Source organism: Camellia sinensis, chromosome 3 (assembly GCF_055761805.1).
Source record: "Camellia sinensis isolate YWXY chromosome 3, ASM5576180v1, whole genome shotgun sequence".
NCBI classification, from domain to species: Eukaryota; Viridiplantae; Streptophyta; class Magnoliopsida; order Ericales; family Theaceae; genus Camellia; species Camellia sinensis.
In genome coordinates, this window is record NC_138963.1 from 159,115,097 (window position 1) to 159,126,826 (window position 11,730).

At 39.0% G+C, this 11,730-nt stretch overlaps 1 protein-coding gene across 1 annotated transcript; it reads left to right on the forward strand.

The window, feature by feature from the left end:
- Positions 1 to 1,529: 1,529 nt before the first annotated feature.
- On the forward strand, positions 1,530 to 4,541 carry LOC114316785 (putative wall-associated receptor kinase-like 16). Its single transcript, XM_082921221.1, has 3 exons — positions 1,530 to 2,473; positions 2,609 to 2,779; positions 3,192 to 4,541. The coding sequence occupies exons 1-3, from the start codon at positions 1,555 to 1,557 to the stop codon at positions 4,409 to 4,411; spliced, it is 2,310 nt and encodes a 769-aa protein (XP_082777347.1). The 5' UTR covers positions 1,530 to 1,554; the 3' UTR covers positions 4,412 to 4,541.
- Positions 4,542 to 11,730: the final 7,189 nt, after the last annotated feature.

Below are 11,730 nucleotides of genomic sequence, written 5' to 3' on the forward strand. Positions count from 1 at the left end.
CTAACATCAATGAGAGGATCACCGCTAATTGGATGTTTTTTACATCCAAAATAATAAGAAAGTTTTATTTTTTAGACCAATTTTCCTAATTTAGTAATGTGTAAAAGAGATGATTGGCTGATAATCAGATAATACATAAAAAAAAAAAAAGAATTGTCTTTAATAGACTGCTATATCATTGATTTTGAAAAATATGTCTAAATTTTTAGTTAGAATAGCCGTACAAATAAAAGTTTCTCTATCTTGTAAAGGAAGTAAATGTAGACAAAATAGAACAAATCAAAAAGACATAAGAAAATTCTATTAGCATATACAAAAAATCTCAATATATATTATTTATATGGCTCAAACATAAATTTCATAACAAAAGTCAGGTAAAAGAGAGGGTGCTAAACAAACAGAGTAGTCTTGCAAAATGAAGGAGCAAATCCATATATATATATATATATATATTACTATTTCAAAAGCAATCTCTCTACAACCAACAAAAGCAAAAGTGGGGAGAGGCCTGCTCCAAGCTAATAAAACTGTTTTAAAGTTTTTTTTTCCCCCTTCTCTGAGGTAGGCATCTGTATTGTTCAATTGATCCAATTCTGGTATTTGTATACCATTTGCGTGACATCTTCGTGGGTTTGATTTGGTTTTGGTTTTATTGCATGATCTCTCTCTAGTAGTATCATTTTTTCGTTTCTGACAACTTTTCGCAGCATCATAAGAGCATGATTTGCCTTTTGAAGTTGTATGCTTTGGTTAGTGTTTGGAATCATGAACAATCTCTTTTCGGATAAGTTTTGAGAATTTAAAAAAAAAAAAAAAACTAGTTTGGTAAAAGGAAATTTAAAAAAAAAAAAAAAACTCATCATTTTCATATAATTTTCTCTTTTTTGGGATGAAAATAATTTTAAAAAATTCAAAAAATAATTGTTTTGTGTATATATTTGTCAAAACTAGTATGTAATTTTTTGAAAAAAATTCACAAGCAGATTATGAAAACTCAACCAAACATAATTAGTCTCTAAGTATCAATTTTACCTTTAAATATTTTATATTGCGTCAATTTAATCTAATTAATAAAATCTCTATAGAAAATTGATTGAAATTAATCAATATATATAGACTCTTTTAATGGACTCAAGGCTTGGTTTGGTTATATAAACTCTTTTAAAAGTCATTGAGAAATTGATGTCAAATTTAAATGGATATTTTATTTTATTTTATTTTTTTCTAACTTATCAGTGAAGGTTTATCTACTGAACTAAATCAACACAATATAAAATATTATAGGGAAAAATTAATACAATAGGAACTACAAAACTAAATTGATACAACCGGCAAATTTAATTTGATATTTTAATTTTTTATTATGGTGATTACCATCCCCATACAGTTGTTAGACTAGTTGCAGATCACTCCGATAAGCTATGTTGTCCATTTTGCACTGATTTACTTTAATTGAATACCTTTTCTTCGTGATTGCCTAGAAATGTTTCACAATTGACAATTATATATGAATTTTGAATACAGAAAACCTTTATTCCAAGAGGCAAGCTAGCCATGGCTTCCTCGCAAGGAATGCAGTTGCAACTACAACCCATCATCATGATGCTAGTACTAGTACAACTAGTAGTGGTGGTGATATTCTCATTATCAGCAGCAACAATTGCAGCACCAACAGAGCAGGAGCTGAAAAATCTTGGCTGCACAAACCGTTGTGGGAATTTAGACATCTCATACCCATTCGGCATGGAAGCGAATTGTTATCTGAATGATAATTTTTTCATTAATTGTAGTGAATCCCAGCCATATTTATGGGACACTAATATCGGTGTTACAAATATATTGCATGAGGAGGGTGAGTTACGTATCACGAATTACATATCCCGTCGATGTTATAACCAGTCTGGTAACCTATTACCAAACGACTTATATTCATGGCTGACCCTTGCCAAATTCTCCATATCGAATAGCAAGAACAAGTTTACTGCTATTGGTTGTGACACATTGGGATCTGTCCAAATGGCTGATAAAAATGGTTCTTCGGTTGTTGCAACTGGGTGTAACTCACAGTGTAGCAGCTATGACAGCGTTCCTAATGATGGATCTTGCTCTGGAATTGGTTGCTGCCAGACCACCATCCCAAAAGGAGTCGGCCAGATCGAAGTTTTTGTGAATAGCTTCTCCCATCATGTGAATATAGCTTACTTCAATCCCTGCAGCTACGCTTTTGTGGTTGAAGATGGTGCGTTTCATTTCTCCACAACTTACCTTAAAGATTTTAATTCCATGGAGGTGCCGATATTGCTGGATTGGGGAATAGGCGATAATGAGACATGTGAAGAAGCTAAAAAAAATCAGACAAGTTATGCATGCGGAGATAATAGTGATTGTTATGAGGCAGAAATTGGTCTTGGGTATATCTGCAAGTGTTCCAAGGGTTACGAAGGGAACGCGTACATCTCAGATGGTTGCAAAGGTTAGTAGTATCCATTTATCTAGCTTCATATTGATCTTGTTCGGCTTCAATTACTTTTGATTCTATATATATTGCTTTTGTGATGCTTTAATTTATTGATTGAGCCCTCTCTCCTCTGTTTTGATTGTTTTGCAGACATAGATGAGTGTGCAGATCCAAATCTCAACCAGTGTGTAGAGGAAAGCAAATGCTTAAACACGCCTGGGAATTATACGTGCTCTTGCCCCAAGAGATATCACGGTGATGGCAGAACAGATGGAACACGTTGCACTGCTGGTCGAGTTCTTGTGCTTCAGATTGTGATTGGTAATGCCATATATGTCAAAAGTAAAATAAATAAAGTACGACATCTAATTCACATAATTAATGAATTTGGAAGAATTTACTTGTAACCTATATCCCCAATTGGATCCACATCCTTTTAAAATTATTAACAGGGTAATGCTATATAAATTAATAAATTTTACAAATTTATCTAACTCACTCATATGATACATATCATATTATTTCAATGGGTATGCTTCAGATTTTAAAGTTTTATTATTGCATGTTACATTATTAGTAATAAAAAAAAATTGTAAAATTTGTAAGTTTATATGACATTATTTATATTAATATCGCGAGTCATATAATTTTCTTTCTGTGCTTAGTTTCAAATCAATATATCGGCAAGATATTTATAGTCTTTGTTACTTAAAATGTCTTATTTGAAATATAGGTATTGCCATTGGTGCTTTGACTGTTTTGGTGAGTAGCTCCTGGTTGTATTGGATTTTCAGCAAAAGAAAGCACATGAAGCTTAAAGAAAAGTTCTTCAAGCAGAATGGTGGATTAATGTTGAAACAACAACTCTCTAGACTAGAGAGACCGACTCGAGAAGCGATCAAAATCTTTACTTTAGAAGAGCTCAAGTGGGCTACCAACAACTATGATGACAATAGAATTGTTGGCAGAGGAGGTTTTGGAACAGTTTATAAGGGAATTCTAGTAGATAACACAACAGTGGCCATCAAAAAATCGCAAATTATGAATCAAAGTCAAATAGAGCAATTCATCAATGAGGTGGTCATGCTATCACAGATCAATCACAGGAATGTGGTCAAACTCTTAGGTTGTTGTTTGGAAACTCAAGTCCCTTTACTCGTCTATGAATTCATCACCAATGGCACTCTCTTTGAGCATATACATAACCACATCAAGGCATCTAATCTGTCATGGGAAAATCGGTTGCGAATAGCTGCTGAAACGGCTGGAGTATTGTCATATTTGCACTCTGCAGCATCGGTTCCTATTATTCATAGAGATGTTAAGTCTACGAATATACTCTTAGACGATAACTACACTGCAAAAGTGTCGGACTTTGGAGCATCAAGGTTGGTTCCACTAGACCAAGATCAATTAGCAACGGTGGTGCAAGGAACTCTTGGATACTTAGACCCTGAATACATGCTCACAAACCAATTAACAGAAAAAAGTGATGTTTACAGCTTTGGAGTAGTGCTTGTGGAGCTAATCATCGGAAAGAAGGTGTTGTCATTTGACAAGCCAGAGAAGGAGAGGAGTCTAGCTAGGTATTTTCTTTCGTGTATGAAAAATGATCGATTGTTCCAAGTTATTGATGAACAAATAGAAATTGAAGGAATTGTTGATGAGCTCACAGAAGTAGCTACTATTGCAAAGAGGTGCTTAATAGTAAAAGGAGAGGAAAGGCCTACTATGAAGGAAGTAGCAATGGAATTGGAGGGGTTGATCAACAAAAAGATGAAGAAGCATCCATGGGTTAAAATTGATTTGAATGGTGAAGAGAGTGAGCACTTGCTTGGTGGGAAGCTAAGTGGGTTTGAGTTAGATTGTACTGCTAGTAGTAGTAACACATCAACAATTGGGTACGATAGTGCGAGGGAACATATGATGTTGCCGATGGATGGTGGGAGGTGATTTTTTTTAATGTTGAGTCCACAATGATAACAAATTGGGTGATGGTTTGTTATTACTGTCTTTTGTGTTTTGTAAAATTATGTCTACATTAGATTGGTTTAATTTACATTCTCATTGGTTTAATTTTTCATTATTGTAATCTATTATTCAAATACATCATGATATAAAAAGAAAAGAAGTTTGAAGTAATGGAAATTCATAACAATGAGAGGTCAGTAATGGAGGGGCAAGTTGGAAGAGCTGATGGTAGGAGATTTGAAGGGGGTTGGCAACCGGTGTTCTACAGAGGAAGAGCTGCTGGTCAAAGACGAAGTGGTCCAGGCTTGAAGCTAATTTCCATTTTTGTTGACAACCTTCCATATGATATGGATCCTAAAGGCATGTTTATTATGTTCTCTAAGTTTGGAGTGGTGAAGCATGTCTTCATATCATTTAAGAGAAGCAAAGTGGGAACAAGATTTGGGTTTGTTCGGTATGAGTGTGTAGTGGCAGCAAAGATGGCGATCCAGAAGGCAAATGGGGTCTGGTGCGGCAAGAAACAACTGAAGGTAAAGTTTGTAGATTATGATAATGGGAAGACTTATCACAGATCAGTGTCTGGAGTAGTTCATGAGAATCGTCCAAGAGTGGAGTGTGTAGCAGGGGATGGCAGCGAACCAAATTCATCCAATGTGCCTGTTCGTAATGGCATTGGGATGAGGACATGTAGAGGAACAAAATCGTATGCAGACATTGTGAAGGAAGGGGGGGGCGAGGCGACTAAGCTGTTAAAAGTGGCAGTTTCAGACGAAGGCAGTGACTGGTTACAGAGATGTATGGTGGTGCGTATCAAGAGTATGTCGATGCTGGGGGAGTTGCAGAGCTTGATCTGGAAGTCCAGTTTACATGAAATTCACTTTCGATTTGGGGGTGGGAATTTAATTCTATTAAATTTTCCAGCAGAAGAGTTATTACACCAGAAGTTTAGTTTGGTGGCAGACCTCATTCAAGATCTCTGTGATGATATAAGATTATGGGATGAAGATTTGCCTATGGTGACTTCTAGGCTAGTGTGGGTGCACTGTTATGGTATTCCCTTCCATGCATGGAACACTAGCACATTTCAAAGTATTGGATCTTTATGCGGGGACATCATCAGATTGGAGGATAACCTTGTGGAATCAAAATCTCTGAACTGTGGCAAAGTATTGGTTCACACTAGGTCCATGGAAGCAATTAACTCATTGGTAGAGGTTGAGTGCAACAAGAGAATTTACAAGGTTTCGGTGGGGGAAGGAAGTAACAGTGTGGATTTTGACTATGAGATGCGCCAGAAATGGGGGCTGAACATCTCTTCACCTTCCCGGTCGGAGAGTTCAGTTGCCGGAGCTAACCCTCAACAAGATGTCAGAAGCGAGGACGTGGATCACACTGACCAAAAGCAGCATGGGAACTCGGCTTTGGTGGCGTCAGACCATGGGAACTCGATTTCGGTGGTTAATGACACTTTTGCAGACTGTGGCTTCGTGAAGAATGTTGAGGATAGCATGCTAAAGAAGTTACCAAGAGTAGTAAATGATGACAGCAGGGTGGTTTCTGGTGGGCCTCCTTTACTCACTCCAGGATTTGTTAAGAGTCTGAGTGGGTCGGTGGGTAGTAGACCCAGTATAAATATTGAAGTAGTGCTAGAAGGGGCCCAAGTAGGAGGTCCTGTTGATGGGCTTAGTTGTGCGCTAATTAACAAAGTGGTTCCCCCAGCTCAAAATGGACTGGCCCAGTCTCGAGAGCATATTTTGTGCCCATCACAAGCCCAAGAGCTTGTCAGGTTCAATACAACTACTGTGGGTGGAGAACCGGTGGTAACAGCCAACACTCATCGTCCTCAAGAAGGTAAGAAAGGAGGTTCGAGAGGAAGGGGAAGGAGAGGAGTTCACAGAAACGTTGCCTCATTTTCAGGCGGTTTTCAGCGGGGTGCGTTGCTCAGGGCTGCGGCTGCAGCCCTCTCACATTCTCAGTCCCAGAACAGCCGATCGAGTAGGAGAAGGAAGCTGGCTATTGAGGAAGCTAACGCCACTTTGCAGCTCGGCAAACGTTTGGGTATGAACTGCGAAGGGAAGGAGAATGAAGTGGTACAAAAAATTGTTGAGCTAGAGCTACAAGATGCAGAGCGGTATGATAAAATTGCAAAAGGGGGTGAGGTGGGTCAGACCTGATTGGCCGTGAATTGGAGGTGTGTAGCGGGGTTAAAGCTAGTTTCCAATGAAGATCATGTCTTGGAATGTTAGAGGCCTGGGTAGGCTGGAAAAACGGCGTAGAGTGAAGCAGATGATTAAAGAAAAAAGAGTAGATGTTTTGCTCCTTCAAGAAACCAAGAGCAGTAATTTTGATGTTACTTTTGTTCGATCTATTTGGCCTTGGGAGAAGCTGGAATTTATGGCTGCAGATTCGGATGGGAGTGCTGGAGGGCTTTTGAGTATTTGGAATCCTGAAGTTTTCTCCTTATCAGAGTGTTGCAGTAACAGAAATTTTTTGCTTCTATCAGGTACTCTTTCTGGTTCATTTGAGTGTGTCTTCTTAAATATTTATGCGCCTAATGATGTGGTCCAAAGAGCTAAGTTGTGGAATTCTATCCTCAATATAAGATCCTATTTCCTAAAGCCTTGGTGCATGGGTGGTGATTATAATGAGATTAGAGTTCCTAACGAAAGAAGAGGATGTACTAGAAGGTCCAAAGGGATGCAGGATTTTAACAATTTTGTAGATCATCTGGAAATGTTGGATTTACCTATGTTGGGTAGGAATTATACATGGTGTAATTCTTTGGAAGGTGAAAGGTGGAGTAGAATTGATAGGTTTCTGTTGGATCCCACCTGGGTAGAAAATTTTAGTTTGAAGTTATGGGGCTTACCTAGACTGGTGTCAGACCACTGTCCTCTGTTGCTTATGGAAGATGAGAAAAACTGGGGCCCTAAGCCGTTTAGGTTCCTGAATGCTTGGACCCTGCATCCTAGCTTCTTGTCTGTTGTGCAAAAGTCCTGGGTGGATTCGCAGGTTCAAGGGTGGGCTGGGTACAGAGCTAAGGAGAAATTGTGTAGTCTCAAAGCGGAGTTGAAAAGGTGGAATTCTGAAGTGTTTGGTTGTGTGGAGGACCAACTCAAAAAGGCTGAAGTTGAGTTGCATGAGCTTGATCTGTTGGCAGAAATGAGGCCATTAGAACCTCATGAGGTTGTAAGAAGAAGGGAGGTCAAAAACTTGGTGTGGTCATATAGAAAGAAATTGGATTGGATATGGTTCCAAAAGTCTAGACTAAATTGGGCTCATAATGGTGATCGGAACACCAGGTTTTTTCATATTATGGCTAGCCAAAGGCAGAATAGGAACTTAGTGGACTCAGTGGTTGTAGATGGGGTTCGCGTTGAAGATCCAGCATTGGTAAAACAAGAAGTGCTGAGGTTCTTTACAAAGGCATTTTTGGAAGATTGGCCATCTCGCCCAAAATTGTCTGGTAGCTTTGTGCGGATTAATAGTGCTAAGGTTGTGGAGTCTCTTGATCCTGAGTTCACACTGGAAGAAGTTTGGGAGGCTGTAAAAGACTGTAATGGGAATAAAGCGCCAGGTCCGGATGGTTTCAACATGATGTGCATCCAGAAATGCTGGAAGGTTATGAAAAGTGATTTATTCCAGTTTATGCAGGAGTTTTACAAGAACAGTAAGCTGGTTTCTGGGTTAAATAGCTCCTTTATCACCTTAGTTCCTAAGCTTACTAGTCCCTCGGGTTTGTTAGATTTTAGACCAATTAGTTTGGTGGGTGTTCTGTATAAAATCTTGGCTAAGGTACTCTCCAAAAGATTGAAAAGGGTACTTCCAGATGTGATTGGAGTAGTGCAGACGGCCTTCTTGGGGGGGAGGAATATCTTCGATGGGGTCATGATTGCTAATGAGGTGGTGGATTGGTGGAAGAAGTCTAAAGAGAAGGGTGTCATTTTCAAACTTGACTTTCAAAAAGCTTATGATTCGGTCAACTGGGATTACCTGTTTGCTATGATGGCCAATCTCGGGTTTGGGGAGAGATGGCTGGGTTGGATGAAAACTTGTGTCACCACGGCTAGAATTTCAATTCTTGTTAATGGTTCACCAACAGAAGAGTTCAGTCCACAGAAGGGGCTAAGGCAAGGTGATCCTCTCTCCCCCTTTTTGTTCAATATTGCAGCTGAGGGCCTCAATGTTTTGTTGGAAAGGGCTAAAGTTTTGGGCTTAATTAAGGGAGCTTCTATTGGGTCAGGAAATTTGAATCTGTCTCATCTCCAATTTGCCGATGACACTATTCTTTTTTGCGAGGCTGAGTGGGAGGAGATAGTAAATGTTAAGAGGATTCTTAGATGCTTTGAGATTATGTCGGGCCTTAAAATAAATTTCCACAAAAGTGTGGTGTGCGGAGTTGGGATTAGTGGAGATATTGCACAAGCTTTTGCCTCTAAACTCTATTGTCTAAGTAAGAAGCTTCCTCTTTTGTACCTGGGCTTACCTCTAGGTGCTAACCCAAGAAGACAGAAGACTTGGCAACCTGTGGTGGAGAAGGTAAAAGCTAAATTAGCCTTATGGAAGAGAAGGACGCTTTCATTTGCTGGCCGTCTAACTCTGATCAAATCTGTCCTTGATAGTCTGCCTGGTTACTACCTTTCTCTCTTCAAATTACCTAAAGGGGTAGCTAAGGAAATTGATAAGTTGAGGGCAACATTTTTATGGGGTAGTTCAGAAGTCCGGAGGAAGATTCACTTGGTAAACTGGAAGTTAGTAACTCTTAGTAAAGAGCATGGAGGGTTAGGCATTAGAAGGGTGAGGGACTTTAATGATTTCATGTTAACTAAGTGGTGGTGGAGATATGGGGTGGAAGATGAATCTCTGTGGAAGAAAGTAATTTTGAACAAGTATGGGGGAGTGGGTGGTAGATGGTTACCAGTGTTGGAAGGGACTGGCAAAGAATCTTTTGTTTGGAGTGATATTCTAAGTGTGTTAAGGGCTAATACTGAGCTTTTTGAATTTTTTACGTCTAATTGCAAGCTTGTGATAGGAAATGGGTGTAGGATTCACTTTTGGCATGATAAGTGGCTGTTGAATGTTCAATTGAAGGTAGAGTTCCCAAGGCTGTCTAGATTATCTGTGGATAAAGACGGGAATCTGAGCTCTTTCATGCAGAGGAGGGATATCTCAGGAAATTGGAGGTTTCTGTTTTCAAGATCACTTCTTGCTTGGGAGGAAGAGGAGGTTCAAAGGCTGCAAGACTTGATTGGAGATGCTCCCAGGATTAATGAGGAGCTGCCAGACTCAGTCAGGTGGACTGCATCTCCTTCAGGTCAATTCACTGTGGCATCACTGGGGAAATGGTATGAGGTGATTCAAGGCCCAAAATTGCAGGTTCCTAATCTGTTATGGAGAGGTGTGGCCCCTCCAAAAGCTCAATTTCTGAGCTGGTTGGCTTGGAGGGGCAGGGTTAAAACCATTAGTCTTTTACAGAGGTTTAGGGCCTTAAGTAGTAATGTGGAGAATCTGTGCCTTTTCTGCAAGATGGAACCAGAGTCCGTGGATCATTTGTTCCTGCAATGGTCGGAGATTTGGAAGGTTTGGTCATCTTTGCTTCAATGGTGGGGAGTATCTTGGGTCATTCCTGCTACAGTTGATGGTGTGCTGTTATGGTGGCTGGGAACAAAATTTAAGAAGTCAGTTCGTAGGATTTGGAGGCTTGTTCCAATTGCAATGTTATGGTCAGTATGGAGGTTAAGAAATGAGTGTGTTTTTAAAGGAAATCAGCCTAATATGGAAGAGCTTGGTGAAATAGTGAAAGTGAGGGTTGGGTTGTGGGCCAAGTCTGGGCTGCCAGAGTTCCACTACTCAGTGCATGATGTAGTGGCTAATCTGAATCAGGTGACTTGTTGTCTATAGGGATTTGCTGCTGGGCTGTATGTGCTTCTAGGGTGTGTGTGCCTGGTATGTTGCCCTCTGCGTAGTCTGCTCTAGGTGTAGTCTGCCAATCTGGGAAGTCTGATAATCTGTGCCTGCTGGTCTGCCTATCTGTGTCTGCTGGTCTGCTCTGGCATGCTCATGCTAATCTGAATCAGTAAGCTAATCTGGTTTAGATCAGATGCTGTGTGTTGCCAGGTATGAATCAAGAAGTCTGCCTTATGTTGCTGGCAGGTATGAATCAAGAAGTCTGATAATCTGTGCCTAATCTGAATCAGTAAGCTAATCTGTTTTAGATCAGATGCTGTGTGTTGCCAGGTATGAATCAAGAAGTCTGCCTTATGTGGCCAGGTATGAATCAAGAAGTCTGCCTTATGCTATGTGTAGTCTGCCTGTAGGCTAATCTGAATCAGGGGTTGCTGGTATGTTGCTGCCTTATGCTGTGTGTAGTCTGCCTTATGCTGTTGTTGGTCTGGCTGTAGGCTAGATTATGCTGCTGTTGGTCTGGCTGTAGTCTGCCTTATACGGTTGTGTGTAGTCTGCCTTATGCTCTCTTCTGTGGTCTTTTCTTTTCTTTTCTCTTTTGGTTCCTCTATTGGTTTCTCACCAATTTAGGGCCTTGTGCTACCTGCTCTTCTTTCTTTGTTGTTGTAAGTTTGTATGTTATACTTGCTTCATCAATAAAGTTTTCTTTTGTTGATCAAAAAAAAAAATACATCATGATATATAGGAATAATTTCATAAATAAATAACAAGTGATGACAATAATTATAAATTGATGGAGTGCAAGATTTAGTGGTTGGGTTTGTCTCTTGTACACTACGTGGATTGGGCTAGTTTGGTCTGAGTCCAGTTTTGGTAATTTGATTTGTTGATTTGATCTGTTGATTTTTTAAACCTCGTGGACCATCCACAAAAAATTAAATTGATTACATAATTATAGTAATATGATTTTATCATATCCATCTTTATTGAAATAGATCACAAGTATAATTTTGAAACAAATTGTTTGATTATCAATTTGACTTTTTTATGAATGATTTGTACACCAATAAAATTAACAGATCATATCATTAAAGTGAGGGTCTATGGTTGACCTACGGACCAAACTGAACAGAGGACTAAAGAGAATGGTAAATTACATAATTGATCTCTATAGTTTGAATAAAATTTCACTTTCATTTTTATAATTTTAATTTCAACAATTTAAATATCATATTTTCATTTCCATTTAATATGATTCTACTGTCATTTGTCATTGTTGTTTTGCATAGAAAACTAACATTTTCAATTGACATGTGCATGTTAACAATTCTATCTCATAAATAAAAATTAATAAATCTTAACATAATTTTATTTTGTCCCTCTAATTTTGCAAATGT